Source organism: Bacillus rossius, chromosome 18, assembly GCF_032445375.1.
Source record: "Bacillus rossius redtenbacheri isolate Brsri chromosome 18, Brsri_v3, whole genome shotgun sequence".
Taxonomy (NCBI): Eukaryota; Metazoa; Arthropoda; class Insecta; order Phasmatodea; family Bacillidae; genus Bacillus; species Bacillus rossius.
The window spans coordinates 8510742-8537374 of NC_086345.1; the positions used below are offsets into that span (position 1 = coordinate 8510742).

General features: G+C 39.6%; 1 protein-coding gene across 4 annotated transcripts in view; it reads right to left on the minus strand.

Annotated features, from left to right (window-relative positions):
- Nucleotides 1-26633, minus strand: part of LOC134541079 (uncharacterized) — a 169529-nt gene that overhangs the window by 17483 nt on the left and 125413 nt on the right. For all 4 annotated transcript variants that reach the window (XM_063384227.1, XM_063384228.1, XM_063384226.1 and 1 more), the window contains exons 2-3: nt 10006-10166; nt 687-900 (exon numbers count right to left, since the gene is read on the minus strand). In XM_063384227.1, the coding sequence (XP_063240297.1) occupies nt 687-900; nt 10006-10158 (367 nt within the window). In that variant the 5' untranslated portion in view covers nt 10159-10166. The remainder of the gene's footprint in view (nt 1-686; nt 901-10005; nt 10167-26633) is intronic.

Here is a 26633-nt window from a genome sequence, read left to right on the forward strand (position 1 = left end):
TACTTTCCCGTTGGCTGATTTCTTAGCGAGAACATTTTTATCCTCTTTATTTGGCACTACCTGATTCGCTTACTTCTCTCCTAGCTGGACATCGTTGGCTCACGGTCTTAGAGGGGCCGTGTCCAGATAACTATTGTCCAATCATGAACACAGTGCGACAGTGTGGAGGTTTGCATTCTAGCTTGCGACTAAATGAATGAGCGAAAATTCCGTGGCTCTAAAGTTATAACTGGGGCATATTTTTTATGGACATTCTGTGCAGGGGGAAAAGAGGTGGAGTGCCGTGGGTGAGGGGGGAGTGGGGTTAGGGAGAAGGGGTGAGGGGGGAGTGGGAGAGGGATATGGGGGGAGTGGGGAGGGATATGGGGGGAGTGGGAAGGGAGATGGGGGAGTGGGAAGGGAGATGGGGGAGTGGGAAGGGTGATGGGGGAGGGGGTGAGTGAGAAGGGAGGAGTGGGTGAGGGAGAAGGGAGAAGGGAGGGAGAAGGGAGAAGGGAGGAGGGGTGAGGGAGGAGGGGTGAGGGAGAAGAGGGAGGGGTGAGGGAGAGGGGTGAGGGAGAGGGGTGAGGGGGTGAGGGAGGGGTGAGGGGGTGAGGGAGGGGTGAGGGGGTGAGGGAGGGGTGAGGGGGTGAGGGAGGGGTGAGGAGGGCGAGGGAGAGGTGAGGAGGGCGAGGATGGCCACCCACCGTAGAAGACGAGCACGCGGGAGCTCTTCTGGGCGATGACCTGCCGGGCGGAGTCGCTGAGGAAGAAGTGCCACTCGCCCACCTCCAGCAAGACGGCGTTCACCACGTTCACGGCCAGCAGTGAGACTGCGAGGAACAGCAGCGCCTCCTGCCGCTTGTAGTTCAGGTCGCCCACGCAGGAGAGCATGCCCGCGCCCACGCCGACCACGATGTTCTGCAAGCACGAGGTTCATATCGTCTTTGCAGTTCCCAAAACAAGTTCCCAAAACAAGTTCCCAAAACAAGTTCCCAAAACAAGTTCCCAAAACAAGTTCCCAAAACAAGTTCCCAAATCTAGTTCCCAAATCTAGTTCCCAAATCTAGTTCCCAAATCTAGTTCCCAAATCTAGTTCCCAAATCTAGTTCCCAAATCTAGTTCCCAAATCTAGTTCCCAAATCTAGTTCCCAAATCTAGTTCCCAAATCTAGTTCCCAAATCTAGTTCCCAAATCTAGTTCCCAAATCTAGTTCCCAAATCTAGTTCCCAAATCTAGTTCCCAAATCTAGTTCCCAAATATAGTTCCCAAATCTAGTTCCCAAATCTAGTTCCCAAATCTAGTTCCCAAATCTAGTTCCCAAATCTAGTTCCCAAATCTAGTTCCCAAATCTAGTTCCCAAATCTAGTTCCCAAATCTAGTTCCCAAATCTAGTTCCCAAATCTAGTTCCCAAATCTAGTTCCCAAATCTAGTTCCCAAATCTAGTTCCCAAATCTAGTTCCCAAATCTAGTTCCCAAAACTAGTTCCCAGTAGTTCCCAACAGTCCGAGAGCCTATAGCTCCCCGACACAACTCATTTTCCGAAAGACAAAATGTGGGGTCTCGAGTAGTGTTCGTACATACGTTGAATGCCAGCATACCTGCGCCAAGTTGGTTAGACGGCCAACTGTCAGGTAACAGGTGAGAAAGTTTAACTAAAAATAGGATCTACTTATTTGAAATTATTATGGCTGATTTATATATATATTTCATAAATTACTATTACAAAATAATGATAAACACCTTCCAGACACTTTCCGCCGGCCATAAATGACCGAATTCTACGGAAGTAACTGTTTAGCGACGGGATATCCAAGTCATATTTAACAACAATCAGACGTCGTTAAGTACCACTTCTGCAATGTGTTAGGTGTTGCGACGTGGCATAGGTGAGGTGGAAAGGGACCTCAACATCAACAAAATGCCATCTCCTGACAATTCCATATTCCATGGATCCGTGCCATTTCTTGGCGATTTTGATAAGGTGAAAACTTGAAAACTGATTAAAGTGTTTTATTTGGTGCCTTATAAGCTTACAGAAAATTATACATTAATTGAATTTTTGTGTTTATTTTAAAAAATCCCAAATTTGTTATTGGTAAGATTCCGATTAGTAATTTAAATCGTATGTTGCAATCGAAGTAAGATATAAGAATATGCAGCCTATCATACCCACCTATTGGAAACAAAAACACTTTAACCATATAGAACATTCTTTAACAAGCAGTAAGTACAGAAAGAAAGTTAAGATTGTGACAAAGAAAATTTGTGCATGACGAAAAATTTATTCGCTTCAATAGTGTTAACTAGATCTCTTAATGCAGAAAAAAAATACTTTACTTAAAAACTATCATGTTGGTGCAACGTTGTCTCTGTTGTATTCTAAAAAACCAGTTTAACTGTCTAGAAAATAGTTTTGCTTTTTAATTGAAAAACATTACTGTTTGAGGATAGTGTATAAGTTCATACAAATGCAACGCAAATGCGTGTAAAAGTTCGATCAAAACAAATATGTTTGTTTATTTGTTTAAAATATATCGTGTGTTTTAGCTGTTACAATTATTATTGGGAATATGAATGGTTAAAGAAATTGGATCCATTATAAACTACTATTTGAAGTACCCGGTATTGCCCGGGATAAACAAACGAGGAACTCACTACCAAGTTTCAAGTCTGTAGGACACACAATTTAAATACTTGATCGGGGAAACGCATAAGCAAAACCGGGACGCCAATCTTCAGCTACATTTTGTGGGAAGGCAGGTAACCCCTAGGCAAGACGTGACGGAAACACCAAACGATAGCGCGATACAATTCAAGGCAACGCCATTTATTGACGAAATTTCAAACTAAATTGTTGTTAGAGCCTTTAGTTCGTTAGCAGCCGCGAGCTTCAGTACGTGGACGGGTCTCACCAAGGACAAGGATAGGAAGTTGCCAGACCTTACTATATGACCGTGTGGCTGACATAGAGAAATGACACAAACTCATTGTGTGTGTGTCCGTTACCTACCTGCTATGATTTTATATTATAAAACTGAATTCACCCCTTTTTCACTCCCTTAGGGATGGATAGACCTTAAATGCTTTATCATTTGCAATAAACTATCTGTACAGCTCTAACTTCAAGGCGTAAAACAGCCTTAGAAAAAACTTTAGACGCAGATGGAGTCAATGTTTCCCAGTTACTTGTTCATGATGAACATGCTGCTAAAGTTTTTTTCCTACGAATGTAGGCTCATCCTTTGGTCAGAAGCCTGTGAACTGCGCGTAATCCAGGGTGTGTAACCCATGAAGGGGGGGGGGGGGGGAGGGAGCCCTTCCTCCCAGGGCTCACAAGGAAAGAAAAACAAGCGAACATAGAATAAAAATAATTAATGCTAGCGAATCTTCTAGTACTCGACAGAGAAGTGTAATATCTAACCTCGGTAACGAGCAAATTAACGTGTTCTCATTTTGCAAACACACTTATAATACGAAACTCGCACACGAAGTTTAACGTACAATTCTTGAAAATAATAATAATGCCGAGTGTGATAAATAACCACATTTATCGACGCGAAACGCACGTAGCTTCCGCAGCCGCCGCTAGAATTCGCTACGACAACAGTCAAGTACCATCGAATCATTCCATTTGCTGATCGAAATTTTAACTATATAATGAAACGGCTCCATAAAAGCGAAAAAGACTTGAAAAAAAAACTACTAAAAATTATTGGAACTGATTGCTGACAAAGAATTTTTATTAAATTACTGCCCATCTTTTTAAAACTCATTAAACAGTTAATACTATAAAGATTCCCTTTGGCTTTGTGAACTTTGGTTCGCGCCGTCCGCCACAGATGGCAGCGACAATGTTACACATTTCCGTTCCATACGACTTCCATACCATTCGCAAAATTACCCATACCGAATGCCGTATATGGAGAGCTAAGATGTTACAAACAAAACAATACAGCAACTTAGCTACATAAACTTAGAGAGATTATTTTTTTAAAATGTGTTTTATAATTCTTAGTGGGCTGTAATGATATATTTAAAATCAGACATGCCTCATTCACAAAAGTGGCAAGAAATGCGTTATTGTAAGAACACCTTTCATAAGTTTGATAGGTGTCTCATGTATTTGACAAAATTAATATATATATATATTTATTTATGACTTGTTCTAACGAAATCAAACGATTGACTTAGAATAAAGTGTTAGAATCAGTTAAATAAAAACAAAAAAAAAGTTCAGTTTTATTCTCCCTGGAAAAATCATTACTTAAATTCCTATGTTTAAAAGTGAGAATTCTAATAGACTACCATTCCCTAACATTTTAGTGTGACAATTTTATTTTACAATTCAATGATTTAGAGAACTTACGCAATAAAAAATGATATAACGGACACACTTGACCCCTCCTTTACCAACTCCTGGCTAAGGAGTCGCGTAACTGGCCACTGAACTCCTACCGTTGCAATGTCGCTTTGCGCAGACGTGAGCCGTGACACGGAACCAGCGCTACACGTAGTGGCCATGAGACATGACTTGTGAACTTTATTGCAGCCTGACTCACTGCCCCGCTGTGCCGTGAAGGAACAGGTACGAAAAAAAGGGTCAGTAAAAGTCAAAGTCGTGTCTCGTCGAGGCAACAAAAAAAAAAAATATTCGGGGCTGTCTGTGTACTTCTGTAAAATGACACAACAGCTTTAAACATAAAGAAACTATACGAATTTAAAATAAACCCATCACCGCATACACTTAAGTAAAATTGAGATTTAATGAAATGCAAACTAGATTGTAATCGAATTATATTAAAATATAGGATTCTTGATTTATTTGAAAGAATATAGCTGTGTTGTGTAGGATGGTTGTTTTTACTCAAGTGTTCTTGTTGCAAATGTTTCGTCACCGCACTGTGTTCGTATGTGCCGTAAGTTACCTTTACTGCCTCTGCTGTCCAGGCAATTAACACTTGACATCCGCTAGCTGATTTTTACTTGTTCGTGTGTTTATGTAGTCATTTTGGATGTCCTATCTTGAGGCTTTTCTATGACATTCAGTGTAAACCATGAAATAGTTTAAAAAAAAAGTGACTTACTGCAAATCATTAAAAGAAAAGTAAAAAAAAAGGATCGACTTTATAAAATAACTATTCAAACCAGTTCCATCGTACTAAAATACATTATTACGAATGTAAAGTTTCTACTACTGAAGTTGAAACTTGAATAGCATTTAAAGCAGATATTTTAACTTGATATGGTGTTAAAAGTTTCCTAGACTGATTTTGAAAAAAAAAAAAAACAATAGCCGTCTTATTGTTAAGTCTTTCAGTTTGTTGTCTGTAATTCTATAACTGTCCCTTTCAGCAGTTTCTGAAGATTCCTGCTCAGGCCTATGCACCAATGTACATTTTCTCAAACATTCTTCGTGTAATTGATACAAGAATTTAAAATATATATTAGCTTTCCTGCACCACCCACTTTTTTAACGACTGAACAACACTCCAGCCTCCGAGCAGTGACAGATTCTAGCCTCAAATTTTATATTAGCACTTCCTTACTGACAAACCCCTCTTTATAGATCTGCACTCACGTCTGCAAGAATGAAAGAGAATCATTTGATCAAAATTTCACTATTTGGTCAACATTTTCTGCAACAACCATAGGTGATAAATCTCATCTTTGCTCCTTGAAAATGAACCAAGCAGAAGACGTAGCAAGGACGTAACTATGACGAGTGTGTGTGTGGAGGAGGGGGGGGGGGGTTAAATATCAGCATTAGCAAACCATAGCCCCCAGGTCAACATGTTGTTGGCAAACATGTGCCGTGTGGGTATTCAAACAAGTCGTGGACGCCATGGTGACGTCATCTGCTGGCGGCGGCCATCTTGAAAACAAGTGGTGCCAGGGGTATTCATTTGTACAAAAATCTTACGGTAACCTCAACATGCCTGCGTGCGTCGGTTCGGCACTCAGCCATCGCAAGATTTTTGTACAAATAAATACACCTGGTGCCACCTGCTTTCAAGATGGCCGCCCCCAGCAGATGACGTCTCTATCGTCATCCTCTTAATTCCGCGAATTGTGATTCCTGCAGGCCACATGCCTGTCAACAACCTGTTGACCTAGGTCAATGCCCCCACTTCTGGGGGCTATGTTCACCAATGCTATTCTTTCCCCAGCACCACAGATATGTCCTCAGACCATCCAGCTCTGCTACTATCAGAGACTTAAAATCATTTGAAGTCTTGTCAGCTAATACTTCTGCTAACCGTTTGATTTGCTGAAAAATGTCTGTTAAGCCCTAACTCTCCTCCGTCACCAGGATATACAAAAGATATTCCCTTAGTGTTATAATTACAAAATTTGCGATATATTATCACAATCATTTTCGAAGACTAATATATCACATTTCAAATATTATGTTAGAGGCAGTGCACCTTTAGTTTCAAAGCTAAGTTTTTTATGCATTTAATACTAAGCAGGTTTTCTTTCATTCTAAGATCAATAAATCTCTATCTGCAAAGAAAATAACTTCTAGATTTTTATATCTTTCCATTACATACCTAGACAAGAAAGGAGCAAGAAGTGCATTTCTTTGAGATGATGTCAAGAAATCCTTTAGATTTCTGGAAACCTCGGTTCTTGTGGGTACAGAGTATACTTAAAGATTTCAAGTACTCTCGATGTATAAAGAAATACTTGGACATCGCCAAAATATTGAGCCTCACAAAGGGATCTATAGCGACAATATATACCTATAATTATCGGCCACGATCCGAACAATTAATTTGATTACTGTCGCTCAGTACTGCATGTGCTTTGTTTTGTGGTGTCGTCTAAAGTGCTGTTGATTATCGCCGTTCTGTGCCATTCAGTGTAACGAGACAATTTCCTTGTGACACCATATTCCATACTTAGCAAATTAAATCAAGTGTCCATACAAATGTTCTCGTGTATTAACAGAAATAAAAATTCGGTATCTCCTCCGTTGGTGATATAGATGGTGAAATTCTCTATATTGTTTGTATCAAGCTGCTGGTGTTGATGAACACCGAATTGCTTCCTTCTGTGCCTCCCTCCCCCCTTTTTGGCTCGGGACACGCTAAGTTCGCCATACTTCGTGTCGTGGGGCGTAGAGACTAGTTACTTTTGGGGTGACTCGAATTTTCCCGTCAAATGTCAGTCAATTCTCAAGACGTCAAAGGCTCGGGCAAGAGCTGCCCAGTTATCCCCTCCGCCGCCAGAATGCTTGCCCCATAGGCCACCAGCCCCATGAACAAGTATGGCGTCCTCCAAAGTACGCACAAAGCACCCCCCCCCCCCCCCAGCAATGGCAGCAGCCAAAGTTGAATGTCCTAAACCAGTACGCTGTTCTTGACCGGAACGAGCTGAAGTACCCAGTCATGGTGAACCCACACAGGCCGAGAGACTAACCCCTGCCCAAGAAACACCATTCGGGTCACATACACGGTAATGGCCGGGGGAATGGACAGGTGAAGGAACAGCCAGCGAATGCCCCAACCACCACCACACCTCCCCTCAGAAATTCCAAGAAAGTTGCACCTGAGAAAAGTGTAATTTCTCTTGGACCTACCCTTATTGAAAATCTTTGCTTGGAAAATGACATTGGTTTGTGGCTAGAGTCTATGATACAAGGTAATATATATCACTACATAAAAATAGGCAACAGCAGCACTTAAAAACTTAATGGATATCTATTTAACTGTAACTAACAAGCAAAGTTATACTAGTCCTAAAATAAGTTTTACCAATAAATGTCCAAGTTTGTCCGTGCAGAAAACATGAAATCGTAAAACCATAAAACGTTCATGGCTCTGTTTTTTTCTTAGCAATAGACATGTTCACTGCAATGTATTCTTAAACCTTTTCCCCGAACACTCAAAGTTTACTCATGGTGGCTATTGTGATGGAAATTTTTTTGCTGTACTTCTGGTTGGACACAAAACCACCTGAATGCTGAAATTTATTTTGTGGGGTGTACTGATCAACAACTGACATGACAAACAGAAGATGTAGCAAAATACTGGCGAGAAGTTCTATGGAGTTTTAAAAGTGTGATAGCTTTTATCAGTGGAAGATGTCTAGCAGTCATATTGGAAAATCAGAAACATGGGTCACCGAGAAACGTTATACATGGGACTTCGATGTTCAGATATTTAGAGGAAAACATCCCTGCTGAAAGATTGGTAACATTCATGCCTAATCAGGGCCACAAAACTAAATATATATTTCAAGACTTGAGCAAGTTTTTGATTGAGACTAATGTAGACATTAAGAACTGCCGTGGTAAGTATTTATGATAACCCTTATTGAATAAATGGAAGGTACAATGACGTTCATGCGTTGGTACTAGCAGAAAGTAATTCAGCACTATGGGTACCCTGTGTTGTATGAACAGTCTTAAAGCTATTTGAGATCTGGTAAAAACTTTACATATATTTTACAGCCTCAAATACTTTACATCAAGTTCTAACTGATTGGTTGAAGAAAGCAGAAACTGACAAACCAATTCTTGTTCCAAAAAGAACAACAACAACAACAACAACAACAACAACAACAACAACAACAACAACAACAACAACAACCACATGTTGGTCATGACGAGCAGATGCTACATAAGCACTCGTAAGGCTTTAACAAAAAAAATAAATTTTTTTAATATCAGAAGACAGAAAAAATCATGTTTTAGTTAATTAAAGTTTCCATGACAAAGTGTCAAAGATGAAAATGGGTCTCTACTATGTGTTTTGGGACAAGTAAACAGACCTAGCGGAACTCTGCAGAACCCTAGTCTGGACGTGAACTCTTAGCCCTGACAGGAACAAAACAGTATAGCTGAAAGAATACGAGATGAAAGTTGCTAAGTTAGCTCATTGCACCGAGTGCTCTGAGATTGAAACTCGGCGCAAGCACAAAATAAAAACATGTGTTTGTCACATCTTGACTGTGTCCAAGCACGAGCAGTTGAGCTTAACCCATATGGAAAATTTCGAACCCAGAGTAGTTCTTGTCATGGATCAATTTTGAATCTTCATTGCAGCAGAGACTTGGGACAAACAAACAAGTTACTGCACGTTGGCTTTCTCAACAAGTTGTATACACTTACTAATGAAGATACCATTGCTACAGCTGAAAACTTAGTATACACATTGCAATTACTTAAGACAACCAATTGAATTTAGAACTTTAGTTAAAGTTTTTACAAACAGTTAAAAAAAAAGTATACAATTGGAAAAAAGTCATTAGTCAGGAGTGGTATGTATGAACACCTAGAATTAAAGTCAAAAAATTTATCTCCTAGTATCAAGATTGCTTTAAGAATGTACAAATCACTTTTGGTCGCAAACAGAAATTGAGAAAGATAATTTTCAAAATTGAAGTAATACAAGTTATGAAGATATAAGGAGATATAATTAGCTCGATTAGTATGAAGTCAATACACAAAGTGGAGTTAGCAGGAGGAGGGGAAGGGGTGGAGCGAGAGGAAGGAATGGAAGGAGAGAAGAAGGGGAATGAGGGGGAGTGGAAGAAGGGGAAGGAGTGGAGCAAGTGGAAGGAGTGGAAGGAATGGAAGGAGTGGAAGGAGGGAAAGGAGAGGAAATAGGGGAAGGAAAGGAAGGAGGGGGAGGGGGAGGGGAAGTAGGGGGAGTGGAAGGAGAGGAAATAGGGGAGGGAAAGGAAGGAGGGGGAGGGGAAGTAGGGGGAGTAGAAGGAGAGGATATAGAGGAAGGAGGAGGGGGGTGGAAGGGGAAGGAACGAGGCGAGTGGAATGAGGGGAAATAGGGGGGAGTGGAATGAGGGGAAATAGGGGGAGTGGAATGAGAGGAAATAGGGGGGAGTGGAATGAGAGGAAATAGGGGGGAGTGGAATGAGGGGAAATAGGGGAAGGAGGAGGGGAAGGAGCGAGGCGAGTGGAAGGAGAGGGAGGAGCTGAAGGAGGGGGAGGAGCTAAGCTAGCCGGGGGGAAGAGTGGGAGGAGTGTGAGGAGCGGCGGGAGCGAGGCGAGGACTCACCCAGGCACCGGTCCAGATGTTGGAGCCGACGCGGAACACAGGCAGCGAGATGAAGAAGAAGATGCCGGCGACCAGCTGGACGGAGCCCGCGCCGACGTACACCAGGCTCCACAGCACGTGCAGGGCGGCGCACAGCTGCTTGGGCAGGCACATCGGGAGGCCTGCGGGCACACGAGCAACTACACTGCTACACTGCTACACTGCTACACTGCTACACTGCTACACTGCAGCGCCATTGACACTCTTCATCACACGTGGGAACACTCGACATCAAACAGCTGGAGCTGAAATTTGATGGATCGAAACCCAAAAAATACCATCTTGGCTGTTTAATAGCTCGAAAAGAACTCGCTAGAAAGATTGTAAAAAAAATGGGTGCGTGTACTTAGGTACGCGCGTGAGAAGTTATACTTCTTTGGCATCATTAAAAAATAGTTTTTATTTCCATGCAAATAATTCTCCATGGTAGCGTTAAACGTTTAACGCAACCTTTTTGGAAGTCGCATTAGAAGTTTCACTTAAAAAATTCCACCATGATGTAAGCCGTGTAAGACAAATATTTTTAACACATCAGTTGGGAACATGTGTTAAACAAAAGTTTTGCTATCTTCATGAATACCACAAAGATCATATCTGATATACAAGCGCACGCACAGTCTCCATGGTGGGACTGAGGATAATAACCCAGAGATACGAGGCTTCTAGCGCCGGTAGCTCACCACAGCAGGCAGCCCGAGGACCGGATGTTCGAAACCTCTGCTTGCAGGGAACGGTAATGGAGGCGAAAGCGGTTGAACCCGGGGAAATTTTTACTGTTTAAAGGGGAAAGATTTAATGGAAATAACCAACCTTACATTATATGGGAAATTTACCACATGAATATTCTATGAAGCTAACATTTTAAAACCAATATAGATTACAGACCTCATGCTCATAGCCAATTTTTTTTTCAACACTCGTAACTTTAATGTCTGCTCAATAAATAGAAAAGATTTTACGAAAAAATATATTAATAGGATAAGAAGTAAGTTATTAGTAATTCTATAACTATGGATTGTAAAATTTATGGGCCAACTGGGCCTGTTGCATTTGCAATAATATTTTGGTAAGTAGTAGCTACTCCTGTCTAGTGAGCAGGCGTTTCTTAACTCTCGGAAGAACAACTCATTATATAATTACGCCCTTTCGAATTTTTATAATATATTCTTTTGTGGTCACTTAATTTATTGCTGGTAAAATTATCGGAAAATATTACAGATGCGCTTAATATATATAAACATAATTTTTTATCAAATATTTTTATTATATATACATAAATATATATGTGCCAGAAATTATTTTCATCTGCACAATATGAAAAGAAATTAAATTTTTAGCAAACATTTCGTGTATACTAAATTTAAGTGTTTGTTGTATTCATAATTCTTCAAGGGGCGTCTTAGGCACTTTACACCTCCCAGTATCCAACAGCTTTTGAAATTATTCACAAGCTATTCAAGTAAGAGATGATTTCAGAATTATTCCAACGGCAAATATTTAAAATTCAAATCATCTTTATCTGCCTGAACGTGTTAAATGTCCTGGGCATGTGTTGACTCCGATGCGCGAATTGAGATGATGTGATTTCTGCACGAGTGAAACTTATTTCCTGTAGGTGTTTGTTAACCCAAAGATGTAATCCACCACAGAGAAAACAGCCATCAGTAGTTTGATGTAGGGCTGTCAGCCTCGGAAAGCCTTCTTTTCACAGACGAGAGAGCCAAACGCCCGATCGTGCATCTCCGTTTTTTTTTTGTTCATTGTAACTCATGAAAACTAATGGTCAATTAGGTTAGGTTAGCTACATTGTAAATACTTTAAAACATTGTGGACGGTTGATTTGGTTAGGATAGCAGCATTAAAGATACTGTGAAATCATGTAAACGGTGTCCTAGCCCTGAATAGCTACATATTAAAAAGTTATTTGCTAAGCAACCATAAAATGATTTTACAGTATTTTTAATGTAGCTATACTTACATAATATAACCAACCGTCCACAATGTTTTAAAGTATTTATAATGTTGCTAACCCATCCTAATCGACCGCAAAATTTAATGCCACACCGGTTTATACAATGAGACAGAACGAAAAAAAAGCGAGCATGAACTTTGGGAAACTTCGGGGAACTTCGGGTGTGGCTCTCTCGTGTGTGAACAGAAGGCTTCCCTGGGAGATACGACAAGGCCTGTCACGTGGTCCCGGCCTCCGCGGGCAAGGACAGTGCAGCAGTCTCGCAAGATGGCGGCCCGTTGCCAGGGTTTTACACCGCCAGCCCCCCGCCGGGCCATGCATACTGAGCAGGTTGCAACACTAGGCACTGTCTCGTCACACCTAGCCGGCTTGTGGCGGATGTCACTACGTGCCTTATCGCAGACTACATTTACCATCCACTTTCAACTCCGCGCACTCTAAAGTAAAAATTTTGTTACGTCCCTTTCATGCACCAAGATTTAAGATTTTTAGACGGATTAAAATTTAGTGACGTGCGTATATGATGGGATCTACGAAGTCATGAAACAATTCGCTAGACTTTTGTGAATGTTGTTAGTGTAGGTGATGCAAGATGAGATGTTACTACATCTGGAACTAAAATCTACACAAGAAGTGACACATGTTGAGAAACATAATGAAATCGCCTTGACTTTTTTTTTTACTGCATCTTGGTTTTTTGTAAGCCATTTTCCTTCACATCATCCTTGAAACACTCCCATTCGTTTCCTACTTTTCCTTTCATCGTCCTATCCTTAACAGAATAACACAGATTGTAATAAGTTAAATAGCAAACATGTATAAAAGTTATAGTTAAAATAGTCTATTTGTTAAAGTAATAAGCATATTTGAATTAATGATTGCAAATAAAAGTTAATTTATCAATTAAGTTATAGATTTAATTTCACTCCTTCTTTGTATCCATACAAAATAGTGATATATCAATAAATATGATTCAATTTTATTCATAAAAGTATGCAATCATTTCATCAATGTTTTGTTATGACGTTGTCACGTTAAACTATCGTCAGTAAACCGACTTCACAGACAACCAATTTTTTTTTAATTTGTTATTTAATAAATGACATTGCAAAAATTCTGGGTACGCTGAATTTTGGACTATAGCCGCCAGGGATTTGTTTCATGGAATTTACATCGCGTTGAATGGCTCATATTTAACAACCACTGGCTCAGCTCACTGACTGACTCCGTATCAGCATTAGAACCAGCAGATAGCACATCCACGTCCATCACCAAACACGTGTCTGCATTCCCCGTCGCTTCTCGCGAGGTGGACTGAGGCTCGCTCCAGCGACAATACCGCGCCTCGTTCGAGGACTCGTTTCACCCCACTGGCTCATTTCACTCGGCTACTTTGTGCCTCGTTAGACACCTACGACACTTCCCTGCATTTTTAGTTGCTTCTGCTCGGTGCGATTTCGCTCGTTTTCTTTCTTTTCCTCCAACATAACCTGTTTTCGCTTAGGCATTTTGCGATTAATAGCTACAAAACCAAAGCTAGTAACTCTGTAGTTATTCCACTCAAATAGGGACAATCAGTGGTCAATCACAAGCAACTTAAGAGTTTATATAAATTCCTTACGGAGTCGCAGCTCTCACTGACTTCAGTTCGATGCCCCCCACCAACGTTCATTACGTCATCACTGCAAATGTAAACAGGGTCAGTCATACGTAACGACCACCAGCAAAGCATCTTCTACCAAGATATATTTACTTTAACTCTGTAGCTTTCATAGTTCACAAGTTTTGAAGCGGTATTTAATCCTCGGCCGAAGTGACACCCAACTCGAGAGTTACGTTCATATTCCTGCCGGAAACCAATGTCAGATAATCCATACCCGCTGCTGTGTGCGTACCTGCATCCAATATCTGATCGGGGAGTGGAGGTTTGCTTGCGCGACTTCACTATGGCACTGGCATTTAGGCTTGTAGTATGTCAGCGAGGAACAGGGCCAAGCCAATAGAGTCAAATACAGCATGCTTACGTCATATTTTTCTTCCATTATTGAGTTATCAGATTTTTCTCTCTCTTTGTGAATGTCAACCCTTTACACATAATTATATTCCTGCCTTTATACGACCATATATGTGTTTAACTACGTAAAATATATCGCTTTCACGTTTAAAAACTTCAATGAATCATTGCTCGGCTTAAAAATGAATTATTTCCAATAAGAAAAAAATAATATATTGTCATACGAATGGATACCTGAATAATGATTAAATTTCACAAGTGAAGAATTCCTTTACTTATTCAAACATTTATGCAAAAAGAGTCTAAAAATGTTGTATTTAATTGCTTTAAAATGGTACAATTAGTATTTTCAAGTCTTTATTTTTCCATGATAAAATTCCGTTTTTGACATGTATAGTTACTGAAGTGGAACACTGCAATATGATTACTTTATATTTTTTTTAGGATATATTTACTTTTTAACAGTAAGACGGATTTTTTTTTAATGTTTGTAACACTTCTTGGTTGTTAAGGCCTTGCTCAAATCTTCATCACTGTCGATTATTCATATTACTCTATGTTACAAAACAAAAATAAATCAATGTTATAAATAAAAATCAAGTCATTAGTTACAGTTATGCAAACAGTATTTCAATACAGCGTTCTAAAACATCAGTATTAAAGTCGGTGTCGCCCGTTACAATGTACAAAGTGTAAGTAGAAATAAAAAATTACATGGGAGTTGTTTTTAGCCGATATAAAGTTATATTTCAATAACTAAAATTAATTTTTGATAGAAATTGCAAAAAAAAAAAAAAAAAAAAACTTGAATCTGACTGATATACATTAGACGCGCTGTATGCTTCTAGGCAACCAAAATGAATCAATGTTATGCTGTGTTGCCTATACTTGCAAAGCAAGGCGCAATTTTTTTTTTTCATTTCTAATACCGTGTACAAGGTGACAGTAAATGAGACTTTGTATCATTAGAAAATTGTTTAGTATATTCACATTTGAAACGCAGGGAGGTCTTAAATACTTTTGTATTACAATCATAGACTAGACAAAACTAAGGTATTTAAGATTTTTTTTATCAACAACTAAAGTCATACGTAAGCTTTCTTGACGAGCCTAAACAACAATTATTTTTTACTGCAGAGAAAAATAATTTTAAGGAATTAAGATAGGTGGTTATATAATGCCACTAAATTTGTTTCAATATATAGGGTATATGCACATGTTTCTAAAAAAATAAATAAATAAAGAACCTATTGTCTTGTAACAATGCGTACAGCTGATTAAACTTAAAATTGTCACGAATATTTGTATGTGCGTGTATGTGTTGATTTTAAGTTTTATTTGCATTTCCAAAAGTTTTAAATTTAAATATTTATGACGTATTGTTAAAATCTTTCTTTAAAAATGCTCAAAACACGGAATTTTTAGTTTCTTCATAGCGATTTCCTTTCAAAAATGTTAAATTCTAGCTTTAACTTTAGATTTGAAATCCACTTAGACAGTAGGAGAGTACTTATCAATTTTTTCATACGGAAATAAATATAAATATGAACTAAACAAGTTACCCTTTGCTCACGCCTATGAGTGAATATTCGTCAAATTGCTGGTTAAAAAAAAAAACATGTTTATTCTGTTGCGAAGGCACTCTGGCAGGTGACCTGCAGTTCCGTGTCTCGGGGTTACGTTCCTGCGCGCGCGCCTGAGCGCGTATCGCACATTCCCGTGTCTTCCCGGCCTTGCGTCGCCCGGCACCCGTCGCTCGCACCGACGCACGGACGCGCATTCCCGCGAGCCACCGTTCCGTAACTCCATGCTCTGCATCTGGAGGAGTGAATTGTTGCCCACCCAACTCGCTTCTAACATGGACGTGGCTACTGCCGTGTTTACTGTTGTGTCAGAGAACAACCGTGAGAGTGGGAAAAAAAATCTAACTACAATTTCATATTTCATTTCAATATAGTATCTAACCTCTAAAACACTTATAATACTAACTATTGCTTAAATATTTATTTATGATATGTGGAATTATTTTGTATGTATTGATTTTGTCATTTAGTTTTGATGTTAATTGCTATATTAATTGTTGTTTCTGCTATCACTAAAAGGGCCAAAATTCATTTTTCTCCTCGACTTTCAGCGGCTATAGCCGGTTTCATTAGCTCATTCGTTAGCTATTGATACTGCTGGTGTTGTTTATTAATTTCATTTAATCCTATATATATATATATATATATATATATATATATATATATATATATATTGGTAGATCTTTATATTGGTTATTAATATTTAATTCATTAATTACTACATTTGTCTAGTTTTTGTGCTAGTTTTGAATCTTTAAAGGATTATTTATTTACACTAAAACATTTGTGTTTAATAATATCAATTTTTTCCATTGGTTATTATATTTATTTGGTTGTTTCTATTTACTGACGCATGTATTATTTAAGACTTTATTATAAATGTTCTGGAGTTATTTTTCATTATTTGAAGGTTTGACAGGATATTCGCTGTATCAGCTGATGTAAAATGTTACATCCATAAACAGCACAGAGAATACCGAGCAAGAAATTTAATTTAAAAAAAATATTACAACAGAAACGAAATCAATGTGCTGACGATGACGGGACAGATGCAACAAACACAGTTAATACAAACAACCACCTCTAACACAGCGAAGCATTGACAAATGCGAAGATTAAACTAAAAAAAAAAAAAAAAACCTGGAACAACCAAGAAACACAACCCTCCCTCTTGTTATCCGCTTTAGAGGGAGGGGGAAAGGGGTAAAGTATTCAGTATTAATAAAACACGTGTAGAGATTTATTTTATTTAGTTAAATAATCGAGATGAATTTTAAATAAAATGTTATTTAATAAATATGCTAAATGTATACTTATTCTTATTTATAATTTTAATTATTTAACAATAATTTAGTAATTTATACTGCAAATAAATTATAGTTACGGGAAAATAACTATGTATTATTTTTATTTGTATGTAGTCTTTTATTAATCCCGTAAATCTTTGTTGCATTCTGCGCGCGCATCTTAAAAATTCAACGCGTCATTTTTTTTTTCATTACGCGCATAAAGTACAACTTAACATCAATTTTATAAATACACTTCAAAAATACGCTTGGAAAAGTTTATGGACACCACGTCACATATCTTTCTGCAATCTGCAGACTTTTCTGTTATCGTTAAAGCTGATCGTAGACCACCTGTTATGCACTACATTTTATCTTCGTCTAGTCCCACAACATTCAAAGATTTAGAGTGTTGTCAAAAGTCTACGCTATCCTTCTATTCTACAAAATTGTGTAGTGCAACAGGTCTTTGTGATGGTCCCACCATTCCGTACGGTTACGTTCAGCGGCCTGTGAAGAGAATACGTCGTTCATTTGCAAGAATGCAAACAAAAAGTCGGTAATTGGCTGTTTTCTTCTTGTGTTGAAAGAAGCACCTGTGCCTGCCCGCCAGCCAACCGCTCTGATGTAATAGGCGTGCATCCACGATTATCGCTGTTGCATACGACGTCGCCGACTAAGTACGAGGAGAACCAGGAGAATACACAATATTTAACATATGTTGTGAATAATTTCTAAAAATATATATATATTTCATAAAATTTAGGTTTAAACCAAAACCTGTATTTTTTTTTCCTTTTAGGAAATCAAAGTTTGTGTCACTGAAAATCTTTTGATGATATTAAGAATTTTGTACTCATACCCTTTAATTTTTTTGTTTTTATTTTTTTAATATGCTTATACTTTTATAGTTAATAATTTTATATAAATTTTTTTGTATTTTTGTATTTTATGTATGTTTATATTTATCCGGAATATTTTTTTGCAGATTTCTCTTTTTGTAGTTCAGCCTTTTCAAATTGTTATATTTTATTATTCTTCTGTATATATAATTATATATTTACATATAATGAAAATGAAATGATAAAAAATAATAATATATATCAGAAAAGATACATAAAAAATTAATTTTTTAATAAAAGTTTTTTATATTAAATTAAAGTGTATGCTATAGTCATCTTTTTCCAATGGGCGCCTTAGGCGCCTTGCAACCTCCTAGTTATCTAATAATGGCAATAAGTCACAAGTGTTCATAATTATCATCTAACAGCGGTAAGAAGTCACAAGTGTTCATGACCGTACAACTGGTGACACGTGTGCCGGAACAGAATCACAAGAGAGCTGTTGCAACGAGTGTCCAGGACAAATGCCCAGGCGGGAGTCAAGACACGGAAAGGCGGACACTCACCGCGGAGGTCAGATAAACTGGGCAAGGGACGGGAAGTGGCTCGGGCAGACTAGTCCAAGTACAGCGTGGGCTCACTGACACCTCTGAATATATATACTGTATAGAAGTCGCCAGCCCAGGTTAAAATTTCTAATACGGTTTGAGGTAGTTGGTTAATTCACCGCCGCAATCGCCACCATCTCTAGGGCATCGACTTGTGGTGGTCCCTAGCGGACAAGTGTCGAACTCTTCAAACACCCCTTCCCCACCATCCCACAAACATGCTTTGTCCTCCACCCACCCTCTACCCCCACCTCTCATCACTATAGTTTTGTGACGCACAAACTCCCGTTGAACGACCTTGAGCTGCAGTGAATGATGGGTGGGAGGAGGGAGGGGGGTGCGGGGTATGACAGCGGGCGACAGTGCTGCGCTCTAACGTGCAAACAACAACCTAAGACGATACAGGGCGTTACGGCAGCGCACTGCAGCGGTGAAGTTCCCAAGCTGCTCATCATATGCTCCTGAAAAACGTAGAGTAAATCCTATCCACTCGCGACTTCTATACAGTGTATATATATTCAAAGCTGGGACTAAGTGAGAGAGGCAACGACCGCCACGTCTCCCACGTGCAGAGAGACCCGGGTTCGAGCCCTCGCAGCTGCTGGACCAGAGTAAAAAAAAAAAGGTTCAAAGGGGGGAAAAGAATGGGGGACGAAAGACGCCATCTTGATTCAATCATATTTTGTTCCACAAAAAGATAGCCGTTCGCTTCGTCAAGCGTCACGCTATTGTTACTCCAGCCATAAGCTATGGATGACTGGGAGACCTAAGATGCACATAAAGTTCTGCCATTCCCGATCACACCCGAACAATTCACCTTCGGCCAACTTCGGGATTTGTTTTATTTTTGTGCAGGAAAAATGAATTCAAATATTAAAAGTGGTCGGTTAGGCTAGCTACATTAAAACACTTTAAAACACTATGGACGGTTAGTTAGGTTAGTATAGCTACATTAAAATAGACAGAGAAATATAAATATATATATATAAATAAACCCGAGGTTGGCCGAAGGTGAATTGTTCGGGTGTAATCGGGAATGGCAGAACTTTATGTGCATCTTAGGGTTCCTATGGATGACTGCAGCCCGGAGTGTTACTCCGAACCCAATAAATCGATACCTGCACTTCGCAGTCGATCACGATTAAACTGCGTGTCCCTTTTCCGCCGACGACACGAACAACGAGGAATAAGGAGGAGTGGGAGGGTCGTTTATCAGTTAACGCGCTCGCAGTGTGCCGGCAGTTCTAATTATGTCCACGGGAGGCGTGGACAGGGCGCAGGGGAGGGTCAGTATTTGGGGAAGAGAGGAGATGGAGAGGGGAGGGGGGTAGTGGGTCAAAAGGGCAGCCGGTCGATACCTCGCCCGGTCCTGCCCTTCCGCCAACCAAAATGAATAAAACAACTCTCCTTCGCACCACGACCTCGCCTCACGCCGTTTCAAACGGGGGCGGCCGAAGGTCTGCGCTCCCGCACCGTATTTGGAATGCTATCCCCGCCGCCGCTGCTATTTTAGAAGAGCAGCAAAAAGGAAAGTGTCTCCGCCTTCACTCAAGGCCTCCCTCAGCACCCTCCCATCAACGCAACACCGGCGCCTCGGATCCAGGGCCTGCTCATGCTAGAGGTGGGTTGCAGAGTATCAATCAGCTACTTTGTAACTGATACACACCTGTATCAAGTACTGCAAACGAGTACGGTATTCAAGTATCAAGTACTTTAATATCAGTTTAGAATTCTCCTTTAACACCACCACGGCCAATGTGCGCAGAACCCGATCGCAGATGACGGTCACTTGGGCGGAGCTTGTGAAAGGGGAGGGAGCGGCATGACGAATAAGGGATAAAGAAGGGAAATAATTTAGGGGTGGAAGCGCAGGGGAAGGCGTTGAAGAAGAGGCGCAGAGCGAAATTGTTACGAGTCGTTTTATTTATTGTCACATATCAAAGTAAGCTCAATGCGCAGCGCGTGCTTCTTGCGAAGACTGAAGAGACAGATTACGAAAGGCGTGGAAAGAGAACACCGATACCTTTTTTTCGACTACGAAGAATGTAGAATGATAAAACTGATACCTTTTTACGCCGGTGATGACGGCATGGAGGATGTGTAACCTGTAACGAGAATGCTGATACCTTGTCGCTTCCTGGGACCGCTACTGCTGTAGCTGATACAGAAGTATAAGCTACTTGCAACCAGTACATTAATGTATCAGTAACTGGTTGGAACAGATACCGAAAATTGCTGAAACAACCCACCTCTAATTCAAGCTGACTCCCACCAGCAGGTCGCCTTTAACATCCTGCCCACACACACACACACTCCCTCGTCATCTCCGAGCAAGCATGGCATATTATAGTTGTGCTGACTCTTGATGATGAAAAACCAAGAAGAGACAAATCACAGGAGACAGTTTTTTTTGGGAGGAAGGCAGAATATTTCGACTCCAGCTGGTAAAAGAACACACGGATGCACTCGCAGTCCAAAAGATCGCGCGCGAACCCCCCGAGCTGATCGTACCACGTCTCGTCCTAGTCCCTCAACTGGATCAGGAGCTGTCCGTGTTGACTGGCCACGATGGTTGGGTGCGGATCAGCTGGGACCTCTGTCCGGGGGTCAGCCGGCAAGGAGACAGGAACCCCCGGACTGCGCCCCCGCCCGACCCTGACCCCGGCCCGTCACGCCGGAAGACCGCGGTTTCCTCCGCCGGATGTCGCGGCCGTCGACTGTGGCTCCTCGCGGAATTAGTTGCTGGGCTGTGGAAGCACCTGACTTGAACCCCTACCCGGACGTGGCTCCACCTGGGGATTTCAGTCCCCAGGTTCCTGTGCAGCCACTCTTCTAGCCCAGCGGGTGCCGTAGTGGTGGAGGGGGCATGTTTTCTGGATCTGGTAGCTTCAGTAAGGCGGAGCTCTGGACTATACAGATCTGCAAGCAGACTCCCAATCTACCCTTAAAGGGCGCACATTTGGGAGGGGTGGAAGACGGGTGCGCTGGCCTTCGGGCCTCCGAAAACATGTGGCTCCTCGCGGGGAAGCATTATTTCCACAGACGAGAGAGCCACACCCGAAGTTCCCCGAAGTTCATGCTCGCCTTTCCCCCCCCCCCCCTAGTTCTATCTCATTGTATAAACCGGCGTGGCATTATATTTTGCTGTCGATTAGGATAGGTTAGCTACATTATAAATACTTTTTTAAAACATTGTGGATGGTTAGTTATATTAGGTAAGTACAGCTACGTTAAAAAATACTGCAAAATCATTTTACGGTTGCTTAGCAAATAACTTTTTAATGTGCAGCTATCCAGGGCTAGGAAACCGTTTACATGATTTCACATTATCTTAAATGTAGCTATCCTAACCAAATCAACCGTCCACAATTTTTTTAAGTATTTATAATGTAGCTAACATAACCTTTAACAATGAACAAAAATAAAAAAATCCCGAAGATGCACGATCGGGCATTTGGCTCTCTCGTCTGTGTAAAGAAGGCTTCCCTAGCAGTCGCAGAGAAGGCCCAGCACGTGACTAAGGAGAGGTAGCCCCCTCCCCGCACCGCTGGTATCGATCCCTGCAGAAGCAGGTGGCTGAAACACCCCCCTCCGCTAATTACGGCCACTTTTGATTGCTCCTTGCAGCTCCAGAGTCCTGAAAAGTTGAAGGGAGGGAGGAAGAGGAAGGGAAAAAAAAAAGTATTTCCTCCAGTCGAGAGCTCCATTTATCAAGTAAATTAGGTAAAGTTAAAGAAGTCAAGTCCGTCGCGGCGTCATGACGGCGTCATTGATAATGGGCAAAGAAGGAAAACGGAAAAGAAGAAAAAGACTATCTGTACTTCGGAAAAAAAATAGTCCAAGTCTGAATTGGGGTTTTCTTTTGGTTGCAGGTTATGTATTAAAAGTTCGTTATCGTTCTTAAATCACTCAAAAATCTTTCTAAAGTGTTCAGCGAGAGATAAGCGCCCAAAGTCCAAATAATTATCTGAGTCAAGACAAGCGGCAAGTCTAATTACAAGTTTACGTAACTATGTCGGTCTTCAAAAATTCCTTCTTGTCATCCCCACGCATAAGGCCGTTAATGTAAAACACATTACTTTTAATGATACATAATAAGCAATAGTTAAAATTCCAGAATTTGTTTTTATTTTGGCTCGGTTGTCTCTGAGTTACAGATATTTCGACAAGTAGTTAAATGTTTTCACGAACTATTCTCAATTGAGGACACGGCTTCTAATCCCTGTGAATCTATTCCGGTTTAGTTCTTTACAGTTTCCCCAAACAACAAAGAAAACTCTGCACGGTTACTTACCACAGGCTGTGTCGAATTCCTTCGCGTTCATTCCAGATTTTTATCGCCTAAATGACCTTGCTGCAGATGACATGCAAGTTTACTAGCTAGCCAAATATACGGTTTTTAAAATAGCATGTGCGTGTATTTATGTACGGCCTTTAGAAGTTATACTTACTTGGGGTAGTAAGAAACGAACTTTAATTTTGCAGGCAAATAATTAATATAAATAAAATAAAAAAGACTGGGGTGGTTTCATAAATATAGTTGGTAAAGTATCAATTCGATTCAACTAAAAACTAAATAAATTATCAGTATTCAATATTAATGTAACCGCATATAACAAGTATTTAATTCATTTAGTAAAATAGTCGAGATAAATTTTAATCCCATAACGAAAATCAATATTTATGCTGAATATTTATTATAATTTATTAATTTTAATTATTAATTAAATATTATTTTAAAAAATTATAATGTAAATAAATTATACATTTGGGAACAAAACCTCAAAAAATCTCCCATGAAAACGGCCAGGAGACAACTAAACCTTCCACACATACTTCCTGCAAACGACAATGGAAGTTTACTACAAACCTAACATTGTTATTCATACAGGAGGAACATAACCTCACTTGCGAAAGTAAAAACCCTTGAAAAGTTTAATAATACAATTTCTATCACTAATATTCGCAATCAATAAATGTTTTTAATTATACCACCAGTATTCAATATCACTAAATTATATGATTTAAAAACACATACATAATTTTTATTAATATGTAGTTTTTATCATCCTGCGAAACTTTCGTTGCATGGTGCGCGTAGTTCACAAAAATTCAGTCTCATCATTGTTTTCCATAACGCACTTGAAGTATAATTTCAAAAACTGCGGCGTTATATTTTGACGTGACGTCTAATAAATTGATGAAAGCCGGCTGCACGCACGAAAAAGTGTCCAGTTACGCACATTGTTCCGTTACGCTGTCGGCGAGTGCAGTAATAATAGATTATGTTAAAATTGACTAAACAATTATGGTGATTCATATAATTGATTATAGATATTTGATTACACTTTATTTATATGAAAACTTGTTCATAATTATATTTAAACTTTATAGCTAAACGCTAGTTTTTAAAATTAATTACAAGTCATCTACACGTGAACTGTTTCGTCAACTGTTTATAAAGTGAAGTGAAAAAATGTGGTTTCCATTGCTTATTACAACAACAATTTCGGCAATAAAGGTTAATTATTCTTGCATTTTAAAAATCTGATTACTAGTATAATTTCAAGTATTTATTCTTTTATTATAAAATAAAAATGATTCAATTTTATTCATAAAAGTATGCAATCATTTCATCAATGTTTTTTTATGACGTCACATTAAACTATCGTCCGTAAACTGACTTTACAGACAACCAATTTTTTTATAACCATTACAGTTTTCGTTGCTTCACGAAATGTTTTTAAATATTATTTTAAGTCTGCGTCAATTAACTTCTGAAAATTTCATAGCTTTGAAAAGGAGAACCAGCAGTAATCTATTTCCCCAACCGTGACTTGCAAGCATGGAACATTAACAAGCACACGAAGTTGTCTACAAACACACTTGACAGAACAGTGGCAGAAAGATGCGTAGACCTGTGGTTCTGATCTGGGAACTTACAACTATTAGACAAGTTACAAGGCGCACACTATTGATATTTGTAAATGCCATCTTGCATAACCCTTTGGCCAAAAGGATTCTCGAAAAATTACATTTTAATTGTCGTCAGCTATTTCTGTTTACTTTATCAATAGTCGTACTCTTACATAATCTGACGTAGCCTTTCGTGAAAACAAGTCGCTCTCACTTGTGGTATTTACGGGATTTATTGCGTCACCTCAGTAAAAATGTAACAATATATTATCTTTGAAAGATTTGTGCAATGGGAGTGCATGACTTGATGTAAGCTTTTGGACATACGACATTGCTAAGCACATGTATATCTGTAGAAGAAAACTACAAAAAACCAAAAGACAAAAAACACAAATTAAGCAAAAAATTGCTGTTGTCAACAGGATATATACACCACATAATATTCCATAACAGAAATATGGTCAACAAACAAAGAAAAAAAAACTGTTGCACTGAATTTTTTTGGGCTTCAATTCATCATTTGTGGGTTTTTTTTTCTTTCTCTTAGTCCATTTTTTTTCTTTGTTTGTTAACCATATTCCTGTTATGGAACATTATGTGGTGTATATATCCTGTTGACAACAGCAATTTTTTTTCTTACTTTGTGTTTTTTGTCTTTTGGTTTTTTTGTAGTTTTCTTCTACAGAAATACATGTGCTTAGCAATGGCGTATGTCAAAAAGCTTACATCAAGTCATGTAACAATATGTTGCTTAGTCAACTCTCTTCGACATTTTATTTACTTAATAAAACTCTTAACACTGACTGACAAAGCACAGCTTAAACTGGTAGGTCTAGAAGCATGAAATTTTGCATAGGAGTTCCTCATATAACGCAAGTGAGCAATAAGAAAGTACTTTTGAAATATCGATCCCCTAAGGTAGTTGGTTAAATAGGAAATGATGGTTTACCATTATTGAAGTTAGAAATATGGTAATTGGTGTTCAGGTTTCCGTTTATAAATAAAAGTCAATGGTATCGGAGTTTTTGGGTAATTAATTAGAAATGAGTATCAAATACTCGGGCACACGGGTAGTAATAATACATTTTTGTAAACTGAACTGAGCATGTAACAATTGAAAATCACAAAAAAAACATACAAGTGACTTGTCAAAAAACTCTTTCCTTGCTGGCAGCGCTGAAGTAATTAGCTATCTCTTAACTGCTTGTTTCACACTGCATGCAGCCTTGGTTAAGGCTGCACCGGTAAAGTAAACATTTCTGTGTTCGGAGATGACACACGCTGCTATCAATAAACCACACTGCAGCTGGTGTTAATTCGCAGTCTCTCAGAGTTTAATCGGCGACGAAGGAATCAAAGATCAGGGAAACGTACATTACGTACCATAAGGTCCGGTTCCTGACGAGGGGGGTGAAGCCAAAAGGGGAAGGGGGATATAAGCGTTTACTACACCTACCAATATGGCGGCCGTTTGTTTACAAATGCATCAGCTGTGCCTGTATTGTAGGGTTAGATTTGAGAAAAATTTCAACTCATTATCATTTACATTTTTATTACGAAGATTCGTTTCGGACTAATAAAATATATTAACCAGCAATGTTTTGATTCAATTTTCTTCCGAACAGCTCAACTAAAGTCGTTAATAAAAGCAGGCTGGAACAGCTGATCCCTATAATACATAATCAAACGTCCGCTATATTGGTATGTGAAAATCAGAAGAAGAAAATGGTAAGCCTTCATTTCACAGACAAGAGAGTCACACCCGAAGTTCCCCGAAGTTCCCCGAAGTTCCCCGAAGTTCCCCGAAGTTCATGCTCGCTTTTGTTTTCCGTGTCACAACAGGTGTATTTATTTGGGGAAAACCGTTTACATTATTTCACAGTATCTTTAATGTAGCTATCATAACCATATCAACCGTCCACAATGTTTTGAAGTATTTATAACGTAGCTAACCTAACCTAACTGACCATTAGTTATCATGAGTTGCATATTTATTTACAATGAACAAAAAAAAACTGAAGATGCACGATCGGGCGTTTGGCTCTCTCGTCTGTGAAAAGAAGGCTTCCCGAAAAGAATAGCTTCACGTGTGACGGGCTAATGCTACTTCGGTGTCATTTTCTAATGCCTGGACAGAATGTCATGTGTCATTTAGCCGTGTTGTTTCACGCGCGCACGCACGCACGCACGCCCTAGTGACCTCGTGGTCACCAGAGCACGCCGCGTGTCCAGTCTTGAGCCACGCCCTTTCATTGCCAGCGCGACTAATTGACAGGTATAATGAAGCCCGAGCGCGCAGACAGACAGACCTGTCTCGACAGGCCGCACGTCAGCTGGAGTCGTGAGCTGCCACGACCTTCGACAGGCG